General features: G+C 34.5%; 1 protein-coding gene across 1 annotated transcript; it reads left to right on the forward strand.

Moving 5' to 3' along the window:
• Nucleotides 1-23: 23 nt before the first annotated feature.
• On the forward strand, nt 24-22,513 carry LOC111044859 (tetratricopeptide repeat protein 39C). Its single transcript, XM_022330099.2, has 11 exons — nt 24-434; nt 2,958-3,119; nt 3,515-3,646; nt 4,214-4,421; nt 7,748-7,982; nt 9,714-9,920; nt 11,416-11,584; nt 13,016-13,214; nt 14,875-15,120; nt 16,474-16,688; nt 17,736-22,513. The coding sequence occupies exons 2-11, from the start codon at nt 2,964-2,966 to the stop codon at nt 17,850-17,852; spliced, it is 1,884 nt and encodes a 627-aa protein (XP_022185791.1). The 5' UTR covers nt 24-434; nt 2,958-2,963; the 3' UTR covers nt 17,853-22,513.
• Nucleotides 22,514-22,644: the final 131 nt, after the last annotated feature.

The raw sequence follows: 22,644 nt of genomic DNA on the forward strand, positions 1-22,644 counted from the left end.
ATAGTTCGGCAGACGACAATCATTCAAGACCGAATGCTGTGCCGTTTGCTGTATAGGCTAGGATTTATATTATTTGCTGTTTTTAAAAATAATTCTTCAGGAGTATGAATTATTTTCTACCCTCAATTATAAATTACTCCAGCGAACAACATCATTTTGTATTGTTACTCATTTGAAAAAAGTAATTAGAATGAAGAGAACGAGTCAATGCTTGTGTAAACTACTCATGCTTTTTCAATAATAGGCTATAGATTTTGTTTTTTATTAATAGAAAGCGTTTTAATTTATCAATTGAATTGTTAGGTTACACATAATAGTAAATCGTGATTGTGAAGTTCAGCAATAGAAAATATCGGCATACTGTGAGTCTACGATGATTATTCAACTTCTATTAGGATTTCACTATGTATGAGCAATATCTTCTTTAATCAAAGGTAAATACCTCATATTTTGCAAATATACATTTCTATCCATATTTATTATCAAGCCTATCATTATGTTTCTGTCCATAATGTCAACCACATATTGGGTGGTCACAGATAAACATGTTATTAACAATCAAAGAAAAACCATGCACTCAAGGCAAGAGCATGCATCAAGTAAAATATCGCTTCAACGTAGCAGTCTCACAGCTGAAAAACTATTCAGCGCATAAAACGGTTGATCCTCAAGGAACAGCCTCTATTTTTTCGTCAGGCTTGTCAGTGGCAAAGTCTCCGCTGTAATGGGTAGCTTGTTGATGATTTTTCCCACCATATAAGCTGAATTAACCAGCGTTCTCCCAAAGCCTGCAATACGGGAGGTCAAGCCTATTCCTATTTCGGTAAAGACAATGGTCTGTGTCTTTTCACTGCATAAGGCAAGCCTTTTAGCAACAAGCCAGTCGGCAGCTGCCCCTCTGGATGCATTCATCAAGGCCTGGACCATTTTTTTGCCAACATCCAGGATAGAGGTGTTATCGGCGTGCGTAGCATACAACCGTCTATGATCTGAAAGGGCAACATCGTTTATCATTATCAGAAATAGAAGCGGTCCCAGCACAGTTCCCTGGGGCACCCCATAACTCAGGGCTCTAACCTGTGAGAGCTCACCACCTGCTTGCGTCCCCCCAAGTATGAGCGCAGAAGCTGGAGAGGGCCCCCAACCACACCATAGAGAATCAACTTAGACAGCAAGATTTTATAATCCAGGGTATCAAAAGCTTCGCTGAGATCAAAGAGCGTCAGCCCAGCAAGGCTCCCTCCCTCAAAACTATCACATATCCTTCTAATTATCAATTCAATTGCGCTCAGTGTTGACCGTCCAGCCCTGAACCCAAACTGAATGTCAGCAAACAGACCATTCAGCTCACTGAACTCATACAATTAGCCAGCTATTATGATCTCAAATATTTTTGACTGACCTTGTAAAATTGAGACTGGCCTATAGTTGTTAGGATCCAGGCGCGAACCCTTCTTATGAATTGGTACATCTCTTGCCAAATTTAACTCATCTGGAAGTACATTTTGAGCCAGGCACACTCATTTATACAGTGATTCAAATGAATCAAAATGAACTTTGTAATGGTAATATAGATTACAATTTTCTCGTCTGTGAAGTTTTGTTTTCTTATCGTTTGTTTCCTGATGTCATCAGTTTACAGCGTGAGAACTGGGGATATCTGTCTCACAACTTGTCTTCTCTCTCACTTTATTATTGAGAGAGAGGTATGCTTATGAGGGGAATTAATTTATGTCCTCTAATAATTGGCAAGCCTGATTGAGCTGGATCTGGAATTTTGCTAAGGCGTTCCCCGTCACTTGGAAAAACTTTGGTGCCAGGGAACATCTGCGTATCTCTGCCCGATTATTTTTGTTGCAATTTATTCTAGTTTTGGTTTCTAGTCAAAATATGTAGTCGATCATTGGTTGTGACCAAATTGTACATATTCTTCAGTATTATTTTTTCTTCTATTATGTTCTAATAAATTTCATGTAAACTAGGAAAGAGAGAGATACGAAAATGGCTCGATTTTACCCTTGAACAATTTCCGCTTAGAGCGGTTTACGAGTTGACGACCCACCGCCTTCACAATCGACCAGGAAACCATCAGTATCAAATCAATACAATACCCAGTACGATCAACGGAACAAGGTATGAAAATAATAATTTCATCGTGAAAAGGTGTAAACGGGGAAAACGAAGTGGATTATGAACTGTTTCAAAAAGGGGAGGGGTTCGCCAATACAGCCTGTGTTTGGTGTGATTAGCATTTCTAAAAATGTTCACAAAAATAAATCGGGCAGAGATACACAGATGTTCCCTGGCTCCAAAGTTTTTCCAAGTGACGGGGAACGCCTTAGCACAATTCCAGATCCAGCTCAATCAGGCTTGCCAATCATTAGAGGACAAAAATTAATTCCCCTCATAAGCATACCTCTCTCTCAATAATAAAGTGAGAGAGAAGACAAGTTGTGAGACCGATATCCCCAGTTCTCACGCTGTAAACTGATGACATCAGGAAACAAACGATAAGAAAACAAAACTTCACAGACGAGAAAATTGTAATCTATATTACCATTACAACTTAATAATACGTTTTAAGAATTTATTTGACATGAGTTTACAATAAAAGTCCTCGCTTGCCGAACACTTGAGGCCCTTGGTGATCCGCAGGACATCCTCGCATGTGACACTGTGCCACACCAGTGTAGTTTTGGGTGGCTGCCGAGCCCGTATAAGATGACACACAGGCAGTGCCACTATGCAGCCATTCCCCGAACTGTATTGGCAAAGTCTATATTGCTGTAGTATATACAGTTTTACCACTCATAAACACATTTCTTTGTAGAAAAATAAATGAATAAAGAATTATAAAATTGGCTTTGTCAGAATATGGAATGCAAGATCTCGAAAGATCGCCATACTACATAAAAACTAATGCTTTTTATATCTTGGCTAAATCATTAATTTTTCAGTTGAAGATGGAAAGAGGTAACAAACCTGAGGAAAAATGGGAAATTGCAAGGAGAGGGATAACCATGGTCCTGAACAATAGATATGAAGAGGCTGAAAAGCTCTTTAGTGGTCATGAGCATTCTACACAACTAGCAGCTGGGAAGTGTTTTGTAATTTTCATGGTGAGTAACTTCATAAGTCGAATTTCCAGATGATTTATCCTCTCAAATTTCTCTTGTACACTTACTCTGCTGTGCGCTAAATTATAAAAAAAGTAGTATACAATAACAATATATAACAATATTATTAACTGTTATTAAATCTAGCATAATACTCAAAGCTGTAGCCTACTGAGATAATATCTATTGAAACAATTAGAGACAAAATATACGGAACCAATAAAGAACATAAACAGAAAAACGTGAATATAAAGTAGTTCATCAATATATTGTAACTGCGATGTTATTAAAAAACACATGTTCTTGTTTATAAGAGGTTACACGTTCAAATTAATGAAACATATTGTTGAAGAAAGAAAAATGCACCAAGTTAGTTGAGCTTTGCTATTTTTTCACAGAATGCCTTAATGACTTTCGAGGAAGATATGTTAACAGAAGCCATGACGTCTCTCAGAGATATTGAAAGGAGATGTGCTCAAGATATTGGATGGATAAAGACAATGCGTAATAGAGTATTTGGGAGTCAAGTGGTGAGTATCAAATGATAATGTCGATCTTTTAACATCTTTCACCAAATAGTGCAATTATAATTGAGAGTTTGAAACGTATGGTAGGGAAAAGTCCCTCTCTGTCCTAAGTCTCATCGTCATCCCGTCTCTTTTCCCACGCATAAGTCTTATGTGGGCATCATCACCCTCAGGAAAAAAGTGTTGATAAATTGTACACTATGAACAGAGATATTGTAGAATTTCTCCATATTAAGGTGAAATAAAGACGATGTTGTCAGTCCCATTATATGTGTAACGAATTATGTGGAACTGACAACATCGTTTTTATTTCACCTTAAAAAGTTTTGGATATACTTTAGTTTTAGACTTTAATGAGCATAATCTCCAAAAATGCACTTAATTAATTTTTTCCATAATATGCAATGTCTAAATCAATAAACAGACGTACCTGGATATACCAGACATACCTGGCGTCGTAAGCACAAACACTATACAGTCGTAATTTTACTGATTGTTAGGCCTACTCATGAAACGTGTTCCTTGTACACAATTATTGGCTTTTGAAGGTGTTTTCCAATTTTTCCCCAGAAAGATGAAGCTGAAAGGTTGGAAGAGCAAATAATACTGGCCGACTCGCAAGTGTGCATTGCACTGTTGACTTTTCTTCAGCAAGATGTGGGCAGCTATATGAAAGGTGGTTGGGTGCTTCGCAAGGCATGGAAGGTCTATCAACACACCTATCAGCAAATATTGCAATTGTACAAGAAAACGTTCGGCTTTGATCAAACCGTACCAGGTCAGTTGGTGTCAACGAATAATATTATTTAGCTTACAGAAACTTCTTGCTTGAAATAATGATAGTATTCTGTAGTTGAAGAATATTGATATGAGTATTTCTTAGAGTTTAGTTAGCAGCAATATTATTAGTCGAAAAAATCCCAACCAAAATGCTATCAATTACACTGAAGACTTCTTCGAAATCCCAAGGATATCATTCATAAGCTGAAATCCTACGGTTACTATAGTTGATAGTATATTAATTTTGAAAATTATGTATATTTTGTTAATTTAGAAAGTCTCCTTAATGATGAAACTAGTCTGCACAGTTAATAACTATATTTTATCTTATAAATTGGTGATTATCCTTTCAGATTTGCTTTGAGAACATCACTAAAATCCTTGTGGAGGACTTGATGCTTGTCAAATACATTTCACGTTTTCCTCACTACAAGCTAATTCGTGAAGAGTCATGTTTACCTCTTTTGATGCTTTAACACTAAAGAAAATATTGTCAATTACTGGATGTTTTTTTTTTGTGTTCAATCTTCCCATCATCAATATTTGACGATCTGGCAGCACAAATCATAAGATGGAGATGATAAGCTGTCCAGCTTTGTAAAGTCGCTCCCCTACCGCTTGTTTGTGTCTTATAATATGTGGAAGGTAGTAGACATTGGGACGGTGAGGTCTATAGTTTATAATCTGAGCTCCTCGCACAGCGAAGATATATTTGGCCTTTTAAATTATGTAATACGGAATATAATTGATTCTATTTTAAGACCATTAACCTGTATAATCAATCTCATTATTGTAATAGTGTAATATTGAGTGGGTATTATTGTAGTTGTTTGTGTGTATCTTATATTATTTTTTAGGTTTTTGAACTGAAATGAACTTTGATTTTACTGTTTGTTGAACCCTGCGTTTTTAGTGTGAGAATTGTCTCTGTCTTGTTGGAATTTGCTAACTTGTTGCCTAGTGGTCAAAATTAAAGCAATTTTCGTGCATTTTCCAAGTGCAGTTTCAATTTCATGTCGAAAAAGCCACTGTATTTGAAAATTGTACGAGCATTGACCTTTTTGCAGCTTTGGCTTTTCCACTGGAAGTTATGCTCAATGCTCGTGGAGGGGGAATAATTTTCAGTGAAAAGGCCACAGTTCGAATTGAGACGTAACTGGGAAAACATGTAATGGTTGCGAGCCTCGGTCCTCTGATTGGGCCTGTTTCCCATTCAGAGGGACAAATTGTTAAGTTTTCAGTTATCAGTAATTTTTATCTAGATGAATAGGAAACCAAATTTTATATAGTTAGTAAGAGTAGAATCAGAAAATTATTTGTGCGTGTGAGTTCAAGTATAGTGAGTTTTATTAAAGCGTATGTGAGTGTTTCTGAAGAGTCCAAGTTTGAATATTGTTAAAATGGTGAGTGCCGAACTTTTGTGGTTTTTCTTATTAAGCTCAAAATTCAGTTTCATAGAATGACCGAGGCCCAAATTCAAATGCAGCAAGTTAGCAGGTTCCCAAAGTGTATAGATTGAATTAATTGAATATACCTTCTTTTTTTTCTGAATCAGTTTCTGAGTAACTCTGTTGGAAAATTTGACATGATTTCTATTGATTCGTTAATGAGTTCAATAAACCTGAGGTTAAATTTTAAAAGTATTTTTCATTGAAGTTCTTGGCTCGTAGTTACTATAGTTGCTAGAATAGGTTACAATGATGATAATCTGTGCATTTGAATGAACGAATCCACTAAAAGCTCCCAACCAATTAAGGATTCAAATACCGGTAGATGATTTGATAGCAGTAAACTTTAGCAAATATTCAAGAAGAGAAGAAACAACCCCTCCTCCGTTTACATTATGTCACTTGGTACTTTTCCTGATTGCCTGAAAATGTCGATAGTGAACCCGATTTATAAGAAAGGTGATAGAGAACTCCCGGAAAACTACAGGCCTATAGCAATAGTTGCAATCATAAGTTGCAGATCATCGAATCATGTCTCCTAAAGCAACTGTATGAGTACTTTGTTGAGAATAACTTCTTGAATCCAAATCAATTCTGATTTGGACCAAAGCATTCCACAACTATGTCGATGGAAAAGGCTGTTGATTTTATACTGGAAATCATTAAAAGCAATGTATGGTTGCTGGCAGAATATTGGACCTGAGCCGAGGTCTATTGACTCCATGTCACACTCACTGCTCTGTAAAAAGTTGAGGTACTATGGTATTGAGGACAAAGAGTTGAATTTAATTGAAAGCTTTCTAAGTGCACAGGTTGTGAAAGTGAATAATAAACTATCCACCCCTAGAACTGTTAAGACCGGAGTACCCCAAGGCTCAGTTTTAGGGCCATTTCTATTGTTTTATTTGTGAATGATTATAGCTGTAACATCCCATGTCATTCAGTACTCTACGCTGAAGACACAACAATCCTCAACTCTGGAACTAATCTAGGGAGTCTAACTCGTGACCTTCAGCTATCAATTGAGCATCGAAAGCATGGTACACCTCTAATGGTCTATCACTTGATGAGACCAAAACAGAGAAAATATTATTTTCACTAAAGAGCAGTCTGAACACATAGTTACAAAATTACACTCAACCAGTAAAATTACTTGGTATAGTGCTGGACAGTAAACTTTGTTGGGATGACCACGTTGAATTTCTATGTAAAAAACTGGCTAGAGTCACATTTCAGGGTTGTTCAGATTGGTGGTGGAGGGGAGTTTTGGGTGTGGGAGGAAAAGTTTATTTGGTCATTTAGAATGTTGTTTGGTGTACTTGTCTTTATTTCAAAGTGTTCCAGTACATCTGATGTTCTGTTTTAGTGGGAATATACAAGTGCACCAAACAACAGCCAAATTCTAAATGACCAGATCAACTTTTCCTCCCACACTCTGTTTGTCAAACTCATTTAAATCCTCCTCCATTAACCGCCAAAACTCCCCTCCACCCCCACTCTGACCAAATACCCACCTTCATAATCTTAACTACTTCAGTTTCTGTTTGACTTGAGAATGTGCAACACCAGTAGGAAACGGTCGTTGTCACACCAAAAACGAATGTCAGTGTTTTTCACTTTAAAGTTATAAAAATACAATAGTAATAATATTAGTGAAAACAAGATGGATAACGAACAACGGATATTTTTCTAGTTACAGTATTGACGTTTTCAAAAATATCGAAAAATCTATAGACCTCGAAAACTGAGGTCAATATAAGAAACTTTCACTAGACATTTCTTAATTCAAATTCTATGGTCTTCGGTTGTTACACCTTTCGTGGGGCACTCTGTAAAAAGATTGTTCTAAATGAATGAATGAATTGTTGACACCCAGGTTCTGAGTTCCCCCTGTGGCGAGTGGTGACAAAGTCTGCGAGCTTCGGAGGCGGCGCCGTGGCCCAATCACCGAGCTGCGATTGGTCAGTGCCGAACTCCGCCCAATCAACGCCCGGCTACGACCCCTCTTCCCCCACTTCGCCCTCATCCAGCGCCTATCCGTCCCTGCGTCGGCTCAACGGATACAGGAATCCGTTCTCGGCCATCTTCTCCGCTTTCAACGCTCCTGCTGAGTGAGTTCAGTTTATTGAAACTTACCTTCAACCAAAGTAGCTTAGTTGTTCAAATCTGAAGGGTCATTCTTGTTTTGTACTATTGTATTCTGTAAAATCAAGATAGTGAATTTTAGTGATAATATGAGAAATATTTCCACTATGTTAGGTTTTGAAGCATCTAAATTTGAAAATCTACTTCGTCAAAATAATTAAGGACTGAATATTTGGTGAAGTGAAGAACTTCGAGAATTAACCTATTTCGGACTATGTTGAACCTTATCTAAATTTGGGAGAGGAATAGCATAAGGTTACCTTATTTTTTTCTCTCCCTATCATTTTTATCATGTAACAGTGTCAGTTTTTTTCTGCACAAAACTATTGAATGGGGTGGTGTCAGTGTATGAGTCACCTATGCATTCCAAAACTTTCCCCTCATCACTCCACTGAGTTGCAGTATCAACCGAGTAATGGTTCAGTCTGTAGGTGCCATTTAGTCGCGACAGTGCATAAGTCGCACTGTTCATAAGATAGGGAAAGACTGTATACGGGGACTGTAAACGAACCAATAACACAGAATTGATGGCTTTGCTTGATGTACCTTATAGATGGAAAAAGTAATTATACAATTAATTAATACCGGTATGTTTGGACAGTAAATAGAGTACATAACACTTAGAAAATTGGATGTTGTAAAAAATTCAATACGCGATTGCTCGTGTGATTGAGTAGGGCGCGACTACCGGAAGGTTAAACACTGCTGTTGTGTCAGTTTTCAATTATTCTTTATTACGGAAAAATAGCTATCTAGCTTTATAGTAATAGTAAATAGCTTTATTACTATCGGAAAAATAGCAATGGATAATTGAAACACTCAGAATGTCATGGTTTAGTTTGTTTGCCGAGCATTTTTCCAATAAATGTAAACACTTCCGTGGTATTTCTTGGCTGAATAGTAATGGGCAAAATTCATTAGAAAACATTCCTTGAGCTTTATTCGATTACTTTGTACCAAAACTTCTTTTTATTAGGAAGAAAGCTGTTTTGGTTTATTGCCAGAACATTGGTTATTACAAGACTCATATAAAATTGAATCATCTTGTAGAACAATAATAATTTTGGTTAGAAGAGAATGACTGACTAACTCAAAATCTGAAATAATGGACGGAAGACCAAGAACGAATTGTCCTAGTCGACAGAAAAATCTGCTTCTTCCAATAAAAAACTTTTCATAAAGATAGATAGGTCGGAAAAATAGCAATGGATGATTGAAACTCAGAATGTCATATATGGTTTAGTTTGTCTGCCGAGCATTTTCCAATAAATGTAAACACTTCCGTCGTATTTCTTGGCTGAATAGTAATGGGAAAAAATCATTAGAAAACATTCCTTGAGCTCTTATTGCCTCAACTTCTCCCGCAACACTCAATTTCATGTAAAGTATATAAAAATTCATTTTTTCATCAATCTATCTATCTTAACCGCAGCCCTCAAATCCGAAACTGTCCGAATTTTCATCAATCTATCTATCTATCTTTACCGCAGCCTTCAAATCGCTTGAGAATGTCAAAACCTTGTCATTAATTAACAATTTTATGGTAATCCTTATAATGTAAATGTTATCATTTATGGCAATTGATTCATGTGATTTGTACAAACTGTAACATCTGTGATTTGAGAAGAATTTGAATGAAAGAGCATGAAGCTCTCATATTTGAATGATTAAGTTAAAACTAATTGGTTGTTTTTCAGAAACGAGACGGTGCCAGCCGAGGTGGTGTCCCGCCTGATGGCTGCCGTGAGCTTCGGCTACGGCGTGTTCCAGTTGTGTGTTTCACTGTTGCCTCCTTCCCTGCTCAAGCTCATTCAGCTGCTGGGTTTTGGTGGCGATCGAGTCAGCGGCCTCGAGGCCCTCATGTTCTCGCGTCAGGGCCACGATATGCGGGCGCCTCTTGCCACGTATGCTCAACTAATATCATCTATGTTTCCTAGTCTTATCAATTTATCCGTACATGTACGTTATCTATAACTATATGTTTTGATACGTGCGGATGATGTGAAGAATTTTTTATTGAGTTAATTATTTTGACAACACTGCAGTCTATAAATAAATAAGACTAAAATATAGTCAAAACTATACTATAGAAACTAGACTATAGAAAGACTAAGTGCCGGTTCCACAGAGCCGGTTAAATTTCAATCGTGATTAAATTCATGAGAACCAATCAGAGAAGCCTATTTTTCGAAAAAACCTTCTCTGATAGGTTCTTGTGAAATTAATCACGATTAACAGTTTTACTGACTGCTGTGCAACCGGGCTTAAGATTAAAAGATAGTCAAAACTATGTAGACTGCAGTTTCGTCAAAATAATTCAAATAGTGAAATATTCACTAGAAGTTCGTCAAAGGAAGTGGAATAGATGAATGCAGTGATTGTTTCTAGATTCACTTTAAACTGTCAGCATGCCTTATAAATAGATTCATATTTTTACTTTTCAAGCCTTATTTTTTGAAAACTTCTATTCATTAAAATTCGTGAGAGAGACAGTTTTGGGCGCAATATTTCCATTCAATCAATGCTGAACGTTTGAATTGAATCACAATAAAATAGTAGGATATAATGAGTCATATCAAAATTTACATCTCACATGACTCATTCCTAGAATATGAGCTATCTTAGTAGCAAGAGCTTCCAATTCCTCCACTGCCTACACATCAAATCAACCATCAATAATTAGAGTTTACTCTCCAGTCTTATTCCATCGAATACATTATTTTTTCACTTACTGTGCAGTAGCTTATTTAGAATGATATCTTAGAAATGTGTTATCTTGATAAATTTAAAAAATGCTCCATTCGAAATGATCAATGATCGCCTATTTTGACAAATATTAGTCTCTAGAATTCGAATCGACTTCTCCAATCGCCTCACTAAGGGCCGGTTTTCGAGCTAGGGATTTAGCTAAGTTCTTGACTTTAAACAGCTAGAGTCAGAAAATTGTCTTTCCGAAACGGGGCGTAGTCGTAGTCATAGTCACAGTCATGTTTAATTAAATTTCGAACAACTATAAAATGAACACAAAATAAATAAAGAGAAAAAATAGTGTTAAGTTTCAGCTATTTTGAATTATTTAGGAATGTTTAATTTCGTCAAGGAGAAACGTTTCCAATTATAGAAATGAGAAAATAAATATTGTTATAAAAACTGCGACTATGCCCAGTTTCGGAAAGCCAATTTTTCTGGCTCCAGCTGTTCAAAGTCTAGAACTTAGCTAAATCTCGAGCTCGGAAACCGGCCCTAAACGATAATCTTATGTTTGATACATCAGTTTCACAGTACCTAGTAGACTGATAATGACAAACAATATTATAGATTTTTTTGTGCCAGAAACATGTAAGAAGTGTAAAATATTTTTGAGAAGTTGAATTATATTTTGTATATTAACTTGTTCAGGTTGGCACTTCTGTGGTACCACACAATAGTCCGTCCATTCTTTGCGTTAGATGGGAGCAACGTAGAGGCAGGCGTAGAGACCGCTTCGGCGCTGATCGCTGAGTCTCAACACGAGTTCGGCGACTCCGCCCTCTTCCTCTTCTTCAAGGGACGGATACACAGGTTGCAGGTAGTTGAAAAACATTATTGTTATTATTATGTATTAAACGCGAAATTAAATCACTGCCCAATGTCTGGGACATTTTCTTAGATCTAATGGACTATTGATTAAACCTTTAGATTAAATTTCTATCTGAAACGTATCCTAGGAACCGAGCCTGAATGTTTTATTGAATGATATCAAATATTTGTAGGTGGGGAATCCTTAAGAAGAAGGTTTTACCTAAACTAAAGATATATTTAAGCCTCTGTTGCATATCCATCCTTTTTCACTATTAAAATTAAACTTCAATTTTAAAAACACTTATGGAGTGAAAATGCACTTACATTGGTAGTGACGATCGTTTCGACCTGTTGTTGGTCATCATCAGACTGTAGGAATTTACTCAGATGCCAAGGTTATGTGTGGTAAGGGATGAAGGTGGAGGAATAGGTGGTGGTGGGGGTTGGTGGATACGTCCCTTCATCCATCTTCATCCCTTACCATACATAACCTTGACATTAGAGTAGATTCCCACAGTCTGATGATGACCAACAGCAGGTCGAAACGATCGTAACTACCAATGTAAGTGAATTTTCACTCCATAAGAACTTCTGAAATTCAAATTTAATATATTTAAGCTTTCAATTGGCCTTATGACATTCATATTTTAGCCATGAACGCTAGTTTATCTCTGGAAGGTTTTCTGCTCCCGAATGCACTTGACTATTGATTTTATACATTGTTGAGTGACATCATCGGACTGAATCAATCTAAGATCTAATGAACGAGTCGTACTACAGTGCACGAACTGAGTGACGTTATCGAGGTTAAATTTCATAGACATTCACACAACTTTCCTGAGGATTTTTATCTCACTACTTTAAAAGTAAATCGATTAAATCTGGGGCCACACCTGCTTGATTTACATTGTCATGTAGTAGAAAAGTATCAATATTTCTCATATTCTTATATTATTACAATTCAGCAGGCTCGCTTCGCTCGCCTTATCCTTCTAGCCAGAAGGCTCCGCCCCCAGGACCTCCGACTGAATCAACCAGAGATTATAATAGCAGACTCGCTTCGCTCGCCCGCATTCTTCATTTGAGCTTCCTTCCTCCCGTAAAATAGTTGAATACAGATTTTTAGGCTCGATTCAATCACCAGTTGACTGAGACCACACAGGAAAACGCCGATTTTGGTCGTATCACTGGCGAAGCTTTTTCTAACTGACAATCAAACTGACAAAAATCTCCGGATAGCAGCACTTATTTAATATAAAATGAGCGCTGCTATTTGGAGATTGTCAGTTTGGTGTAAGGGTGTGTATACCTGACTAGCAATTGCCGGGCTCTATTCCCGGGATGGCAAATAGGCGACCAATGCATTCTGTGGTTCTGATACTGTCATGAATAAAAATACTGGTATGATAATTAAGGCACATTGATGTGATTTTTGTAGTGCAACGTTGACTCAGCACTGGAAGCGTACAGGGCCGGCGTGGAGAAGTCGATGCAGCGAGAAGTGCAGCTGCTTTGCATGCATGAGATGGGTTGGTGCCACCTCATCCAGCTTGATTGGAACAACGCCTACCAGTCCTTTCTCGAGCTCAAGAGGAGATCTCGCTGGTCGAAAATATTCTACACATATCTGGCGGCTGGTAAGTGACGAGCGTAATGGATCTACCTTAAGGTTAATAGGTCTATCTCAAGATTAATAAATCTGCCTCAAGTTCAATCCTTAGAGCTGGCCACTAACGACAGGACATGCATGATAAACATGCATGTACACATATGTTCAACATGCATGCCCCACCGTTAGTGGCCAGCCTAAGTTGATTCTACATGTACACACAATCTGGCATGAGTCGATTGCTCAAAATTATTCAAGTATTACACTCTTGCAAATTGCAACTGAATTCTGCCTTGGATAGTTTTAAGGCTTTTGCTTTTCAATATTTGTTTAGAATACTGTTCCTAGTACCAGTGTTATCGTTCATTTATTCCATTCATGCTTTTAGTTATGATGAGTTATGGCTGGAGAACATGCTTTATTGCACTTCTGCAACTAGTGTAATCTTACAACGCCTTTCAAATATTTTCTTTAGATATTTTTAAATGATTCAATGACTCTGATTCCCGAAATTGATTCAGAATACCTAAGTTAGTTGAAAATATGTTGAGGTCTGGATAGAAAGCATGCTTTGATGTAGTAATTGATAGAATTGTGATTCTAAGCCTAAAGCTACAGTTTTATGCTTATTTTTTATTATTTTGCATTTTCGCCTTTAATCTATGTCGCAGTATTATCTATATACTTTTTCAACTTTGGGGCAATCCAAGTCGCATGTATTACTCAAAATAAAATAAATTCCATATTTCTTTTTGTTTTGTCTTTGATTTGTTTTTTTTCTTCAGTATTCGAATTTATCACTATTCTACACATTTCTGTTTTCCAGGTTAGGTGTTATAATCTTATTGGATTAACAATTGGTTCATTACATTCATGGTGAGTTGAGTTCTTATGGGTAATTTTGAAATATGTTTCAATCTCTTGGTCTAGTTTTGAACTAAAAAATGAAATAGCTTCAAGACTTTATTTTTCGAAAATAAATGTAAGAACTACATTACACAGTCAAGTTAATGCTGATCATGCATTTTTAGTCAATGATGGCCGGTACAGTTACATGTCGAGTATAAATAAATTTACTTGAGTATTTAAACTTGTTTAGCGATAATTTTCAACCACCTGTCTATAAAATTATTATTTGGTGTAGATGTCGTGTTTCTGAGCACATTACACAATATTATTTTACTGCTACAACTATTTTAATTTTAATTTCTTGAAAATTGTCTTTCTTTTCATCATTATACATCAATACAATTTATTTTATATAAATTGCATCTGCTTGCATAATGTAGGCCTGATAAAAAAGTAGTGCTTGATTGTTGTAAGTTATCCTATTCTACTATAGTAAGCATCTTGCTTATGCTAATAAAAGTTTGCAACTGCTTGAATGTAAGAGAAGTCTGAAATTTATGACAGCTATCCTATTATTATGATTTAAATATTTTTAATAACTTTTTATAATTTTGAATTTTAATTTTTGTATAGTTTTATGATATCAAAACATTTTTTGTATAGTAGTGATCATCGAATGTCCTTTTACCTGTTCCTGTTGTCCATATTTGCAGTCTCAGAAATCGTCAGGGTAGTTGATACTTGATATGTTATCAATTTGGACTTTCATTTTTCCTGAGGCTTTAATCCTTGGATTACCGTATTGATATTATAATTATTGTTCTATTATTGTTATACAGTAAGTGCAGGAGCAAACGAGCAGACGAAAGAATCGATTCGATTGGCGAGAGAAGTGAACAACCAGTCTTCGCAGCCAGAGAACAGTGCTGGTCGCACGAATGTGGGCCAATTGGAGTACTTCATCTGTCGACGCGCTGAGAAGATAATTGGCAAAGATCCGGCCTTTTGTCGCCTATTGGCCTATGAGATGCTCTTCCTTTGGAACGCCCTGCCGTCCACCAAATTCATGAACAATATTGCTCAAGGTGACTAGATAGTTTTGCAATAGATCAACTTTTTTCTTCTAATTTTCTTTAAAAAAATATTTACATTTTTTAACTGTTGTAGTCAAATATTTTAGAGCTAGACCACCTCAGCAGTCCATACGTTTCGTCTTGTATTTATGCTGAACTGTACGTTCTCAATTAATCGATAAGATGAATTCTACAGTATTACGATAAATCATACGACGACATACAAGTGCTTGGATAAAACGCAAGATACTATTATTTATGTTTCATAGTAATTCGTAAATTTGTAATATGTTAGTTTAAAGACATTCGCTCATAAAAATCAATTTTTGTTCGAATTAAACAAACATCCTTGATCCTCGAATTCTCTTCTAACGCATTTTGCAGTAGGCCAACTTGGTATTATATCTTTCTACAAATATAATTGATTTATGTTCATACAAAGTCAATCTAGGGTACTCAGAAAAGGCTATCTTCTGCTGCATGTTATGAATAATAATAATACGTTTGAGACTGCCTGTATGGGTGCAAAATTTAATGCAGAAAGCATTAAGTTCGACATTGCTAGTAAGAAGTTTCCTCAATATACCAAGATAGAAAAGGTGTCATTTTGCTAAATAAGCCAATGACACAGCTTAGAAAATGGAGATAAAAGAGAGAATAATAATTTAAATATTTTCTTGTCAGAAGGCCACGAAGGCAAGAGACAAACACAACAAATGTGCATTCAAAAATACATAAACAGTACCTGACTATTACATAATACATTATGTTTTTATGTATTGAGAATGTGGTTCTTATTAGTAAGGGGAGAGAAAACATTCTGATGACATGATACATTAGAAGACTCAAGACTCATACATTACTGTATTATTACTTTGCTTACCCTACACTAGACCTGGGCATTAGGCCTGGGGGCTACTAAAATTCCGTCTATTGTTCCTATGAGAAGGTATTTGTATGCTGCTAATGTCCCTCTGTGACCTTTTGTCATTACTGGCGACTACTAGTAAACGCAACTATTGCCTCTGGGGACTTTGCAGGACTTATGCAGGAAGCTTTACATTAAGATTTTACTTGCACAAGTTGTCTTTATTGTTTGTGTTATTTTTGAGGAAATTAATATAAAAGAGAGAATAATAATTAAAATATTTTCTTGTCAGAAGGCCACGAAGGCAAAAGACAAACACAACAAATGTACATTCAAAAATACATAAACAGTACCTGACTCTATTCTAGAGAAAATTCGATTGAATGCTTGCAGACTGCCAGGAGAGATTTTACTTGCGACTTAAGATTGTTGTCTTTATTATTTTTGCGGAAATAGATGTATTATTATATAGAGTAAATACGATTGATTTTTTGCAGACTGCCAGGAGGTGGAAGGCGAGGAGCCAATGACAGGGCTGAGACTGTTGGTGCTGGGCGTGACGCAGTGCTGCATGGGCCTTCGCGAGGAGGCGGTGGCCTCCTTCAGGAGTGTACTGAGTGTGCGCGCGCACATCCCTGACTCGGCCGATGACAGCCATGTCACCGCCTTTGCGCTCTACGAGCTCGCCGTCTTGTTGATCAATGAGTGCCAGGTAATCATTATGATAATGGAGTGATCCGTGGTCTAGTGGATAGAGTGCTTGCGTAGCAGCCTAGAGATCCCCGGTTCAAACCCGTTCATAGCCAAAAGTTTTGATCATGTCACTCCCGTGTTATCGGATGGGCACGTTAAACGGTCCCGGCTGAAGTATGACAGTCTTAAAGCCCATTGACAGAGCTTAAATAATATATTCTGTCAAGTTCCGTCAGGGGGGACTCCCAACCAATAAAAGCCATACGAATATTATTATATCCATAATTAAATTTATTTATTCATTTCTTCAGTCATTCATTGAGTCAAGTCTCATTCAGCCATTCATTCATTGATTCTACCGTTCATCAATATGATATGACGTATTTCGACCGGTTGGCCGTATAACACGGCGTCAGTCAACTCAGAAATGAGACACACTGTTTAAGTTTACTAGTAAATAGTCAATTTTAAATGCACTAAGTTTATGGAAGTGAACAGTGGAGAAGCGTTTACATTAGTCAAGTTTACTTGAATTCAAGTTTTTCAACGTAAGAGTTGAATGGACGATTCTGAAAAATTGACTTCAAAAGTGATGATTGAAGTTTTCATAACCTCAAAAGTATATAAATATGATTTGAAAATCTAATTAATTTCAGTTTTCTTCATACTTTTCTATTTAGTTATTTTTATACAATCTACATCGACTGACAACTGTTTTTTATCTATTTTTACCATTTGTAGGTTCGATTGCATCTTAAAGATTAAAGTTGAATCCAAAAGTCAAACATGATCAACATAAAAAAAAATTGAAGAAGGGAAGAAGAACATTGGTATAGTGAATTTAAGTTTCTGCTCTTGTAAACTTGACTTCAAGTTTGCAAAATACATTCATTTTATACAGAACTTGAATTCTAGTAAATTTGACTAACGTAAACGCCTCTTAATCAAAATTATCATTTTTATAGAAAAACCAACTCATTCAAATCATTTTAATTTTTCTTAACTCAGTCATCCCTAATATATTTATGTAAACTCTGTTGATAGTAATTGATTTGTCTTTCCGCAGGCGGTAGAGGAAGCTCGCTTACTTCTCGAAAGAGCCCAAAAAGATTTCAAAGGCTACGACTTTGAAAATCACCTCAGCGTTCGTATTCACTCGGCTCTTCGCAATGCCTTGCCCTAAGTAATATTGGAACTGCGATTTCAACCTTCAAACTCCAAGAAGTACTCTTGCGAAAAGAGTTTGAAGACCTTCGGCAAGAACTTTATGTTTGATTGACTTCAAAGATAATATAAGAGTGAGAACCTAGTCATCAAATCACTGAAATGTACAACTAGACTTCACTAAAAAAAAGCTTAAAGGCTTTTAGTAATCAGTAAAACGTACGATATTCTACATGTTAAGTTACCAAATGAATGAGCTTTGCAGCTTTTCTAATAAAAATTCCATTTGTAATAATTTCGGGGAGGGTTGTTGAAAAAACATCAATTTCATAAACTTTCATTAGATATGTTTGAAGAATAGTGGAAGTTGTGCATAGTCTCCTATTTTTTTAGTACAATTCAATGAACGAAAAGATAGTTAATTTTTGTATTTTGATTTCTTTTGTGTTGAGTTGAATTATTTAAATTGAAAAAATCAATGCCTTAATTATAATCAATTAATGTTGAAGATTTTTCGATAATAAGAACACTAGAATGGTTGTTCTAAAAGTTAATTTTTTATGAAAACAGATCCAACTCTAGCCAAGTTTTACATTAAATACAGTAAAAGCTTCTAGAGGAGAATAGGTACAGTAGTACCAATGAAATTTTGGTTTCAAATGTGAAATTCTCTTCAAATCAAAATCCATCCTATGCAGATCAAAATTATTTAAAAAGCCATGTATGCTAATTTTATCACTCACTTAATTTTTCAAGTGTGCCGATTCATACAGTAGGGTGATTCGTTGATAAACTGATTCAATGATAACCTATTTTTTTAATATTATTTCTTATCTTCATCTATTATGAAATAGCTTATAGACTAAATACGAATGTTATCAAATCTTGAGATATGAATTCTAATGAAACCTTTGTAGAAACTTAGTCCGTTCCATAATAAGTGTTGTATCTCTTGTTCTATATTTTTGCAATTTATAAATTTTTGAGATAATTCTATATTGGATGTTTCTATTTTATTAGAGTAGAAGCGATAACATATTCCATTGAAGTTTTCCGTCGTCAAAACTAATTGTTGGATAATTTCCATCATTTATCATGGTTGTGGACGTAAAAATTATAATATTTTTGTCTCTGCTCAACATAAAACTAATAGTGTTTCTATAGAAGTGTATTTTGCATATTTTTATGAATTTGAATAAAATCGTAGATTTTGTCAATGTGAAATGTATATAAACATGTTTTCCAGTCGATGTCTTTATATACGGTATTCTAGAACAGTGATTTTAGTACTGTACCTACCATAACAGATGGATGTATTTCTTTGTAGAATCATTATGCAAATCAAAACTTTTGAATGGTGTGCATAAAAAATGATATAACCACATTTTCAATAATGGCTACCACATTTCCAAGAACCAGTTTTTAAAATTAAACTTTCTCATTCGTATCTTGGTTTGTAGCCTAAAACTTGAATTCAGCATATTTTTGTCAATATAGTCCACATATCCTCAAGTATTGTTGTGTCTATTAGCTGTATTTAATCGATGTTCATAGAATATTTTCCAAAGTCTTATCAATCACTTCGTAAAGTATTTTTTCCAATAGTTGGTATTTTCCTAATAGATTTATTGATATAAGTACTGTAACATTTAATACTCAGTGATAGCATTTTGTAAAATTGAAGTTTGAACATTAGGGATTCCAATATTTTGCATGTATGAATTTGAGTGTAACATATCCGCTCATTATATATTTTGGATAATGATTAAGTTTTTGTATTCTACATTTATACTTCGGTCTAAAAATGTAACACTATTTGTGAAAGCCTGCCTCTCACTCATAAATTCTTGATTTAGTGAACAATATAATTTACGGGTCGATGTCTGGAAAATATCAATAATAGAGCCTTTAATCGAGGAAAATTATATAAGAATAATTTTGAAAATTACTATAGCCCAATTTATATAGATTTATACTTTTGATTAATAATGAATTCCAACCAGTATAATGATTAATGTTTAAGAATGAATATTATGGGGTTTTTTCAATTTAATAATGAAATAAGATCAAGGTTAAAAATAATGATCTACCACCATTTTAATTTTGATGATAGATGAGACTCCCTATTTATCTCCAAGTAAAGTAATTAGGTACCAATGTATTGTCACATTATTCCTTCTATATTATTCAAAGTTTTTTATTGTCTAAAATATTCCTTATTTTTTACTGAATTTAGGCATCTACAATTATAAATTTTGCATAAAATGTTCAAGATTTTCTAAATTTGATGATCTATGCGTTTGTCTCAATGCATTCTCATCAAGGTTGAGTGGTATAGAAGTCTTAATTCCACCTAATTAACAGTAGTTTTATTTTCAGATTGAAGATTATTTACTTGATTCAATTAGAAATCAACAATTATTTTGATACTATGATATATTTTAATAAGTTTATAAGAATACTAGAAGGTTGTACTGTAACTGATACGGTTGTATTTATACAAAATCATGTTTTTACGAAAAGTATTAATTTGTAGAAAATCGCAACTAAAAGAGAAACCGAGAAAGTCCGTCACTATATTATGCATAATTTTACTGTGTTGTACAAAATATGCTCTTAAATCTTAAATAACATTCAGGTGCTTATTTAATGCAACTATAGTAATCATGGAAAAGATGAGCATTTTTCAAAATAATGAAAATAGTCAAGCAATGTATAATACATTTATAAAGTACAGTATAATACTGAAAAATGGTATTAGTTGTAACGAAATTTAGTAATGAAATTTGTAATCACAATAGTTTGGGAAGTTATTCAGTTGCAATAACTTATCTGATAGTATTTCTCAAAGAACCTGATGGTTATAATAATTATCTGATAATATCAATAGATTAAGTATCATGGCTAACAGGAACCTTGAATATCATAGTATTTTAAAAATTCGGATATGCTGAATAGTGAAAAATAAAGATATTGTTGATTATTGATGAAAAATGAATTATGAATATGCTGACCTAATCAATCTAGATAGTGCGAGGTAATTCAATTACCTAAATTTTGATAGTTCATAATTAACTCTCAGAAGATGTTCATGAATCCAAACAAAACCTATTCAATTTGCATAGTATAGACTACTTCTGTGCTAAGCAATAAATATGCCGGTTTGTAAGTACAGGTGTCGGAAATGAATAGCTTCTAAAGAATATTAAAGTATATATTAAATTCATCACTTTAGGTTGTATAGTTAGTTCATATATATAGAAGTTTTATCCCATAGAATGGCAAATTTTAGAATCTATCCAGAAACGTTAAAAATGAGCACCATATAATAATAATAATTTAATTAAGCAAGGGTAAACGTTGAATTGGTGAGTGTAGGAAATTGGTACTGTTAATCCAAAAAGTTTAAACTTTTCCAAAACAAAAAAAGAATACATCGTTATAACGTAATACTGTACTATGGTAAAACGTTCTCTGAATAGGAAAAGTATTTTCAATGAAAACCCAGATCACTGTCTTCATATTTTTACTTACTTGATTGATGATTGACATGAATGAATGTTCAATATTATTGTTTCTATGATTGATGACGTTCTAATTCAATGTATTTTGAGTGATTATCATCACACACTGAACATCCACAAACAAACGTCCTTTTAAACATTTTGTAATAATCCGTTTGTAATATTCAGTTTTCCGGAATTTTTTCTTCCTGTATTAAAATTGATCGTTAGGGTATAACTTTTTTCAATTATGAATGTTCCATTATATATTATTTAATGGTTTAAGAAATGAGATATTGACTTTTTCTCCTTTGTATTACTTATGACTTTGTATGGAAAAATAAAGTAATATAGACCCACATCTTCTATTATTAGTGATGAGTTCTTTTATCATTTTTCAAGTAGGCTAACGTAATAATAATTATTACGATAAAAGTATGTTTTTCTACAGTCAACAGAAATCTCCAATCTTTAAGAAATTGAAGTGACTTCAATCTTCTTGAAGTGACAGTGAAGAAACCATTATTGTAACAAAATAATAAATAATTTCTAATTTGTATTTTTCTTCTAATTTGTAATACTGTGTTCTTCAAGAAATCATTAATACTTTTTCAACATGAAGCATTCATTTATAACATAATTACAAAGTATAATTCAAGGTTCATTCCCAAGACCACAGAATAAGTTAATTTACCAAAAGGTAATAGCCAACCTATTATTCAAATCAATATTCTTGTTTCTTCCTTAAGCAATAGCAGGATCAAAAATACTGTATGCAGGTCTCAGAAAATAAAGGAATGTCGAATAATATTATTATGACAGTAGTCATGTGCAGTCCATGTTCAACTATACTTATATACTGTATATTTATATTTCAAAAATAAAAACGAAATATGAGAGATTGTCATCAATTTATGTATTAAGGATTGGATTTTCTTAATTGAAAATGTATTTATGTTATATAACTGATATATTATTCTTCTCTTCCGAATGAAATTACAGTAATTTCTATTGTTCAATTGATATTACCATTTGTAACATTAAAAGCCTTTGAACAAAAATCCAATATCTGTGTTAACTGTGTACCATATTTTCCAATTAAAATAGATTTGTAGCTTAGTGAACAAATATTATTTCAATTGTAACTGAAAGTTGCTAAGCATTTTTATGACGCTTAAGGCTTAACTTGACCCTTCCCAATAGAAAATTTTTGTCATAAGGAGAAAATAATTTTATCCATCACTAATGCATGTCCCAGTCCCAGTTAGGGAATGTGTATTGTAGAATTTGGGAAATATCTTCAATTAA

This window comes from Nilaparvata lugens, chromosome 8 (genome assembly GCF_014356525.2).
Source record: "Nilaparvata lugens isolate BPH chromosome 8, ASM1435652v1, whole genome shotgun sequence".
NCBI lineage: Eukaryota > Metazoa > Arthropoda > Insecta > Hemiptera > Delphacidae > Nilaparvata > Nilaparvata lugens.

Excerpts from the sequence above, each read along its gene's own strand:
- LOC111044859 (XM_022330099.2), top strand. The coding sequence starts at position 2,964 with ATGGAAAGAGGTAACAAACCTGAGGAAAAATGGGAAATTGCAAGGAGA. Across the intron at positions 9,921-11,415 it reads ATGCGGGCGCCTCTTGCCAC|GTTGGCACTTCTGTGGTACC; the intron begins GTATGCTCAACT and ends TAACTTGTTCAG. Across the intron at positions 15,121-16,473 it reads CATGAACAATATTGCTCAAG|ACTGCCAGGAGGTGGAAGGC; the intron begins GTGACTAGATAG and ends GATTTTTTGCAG.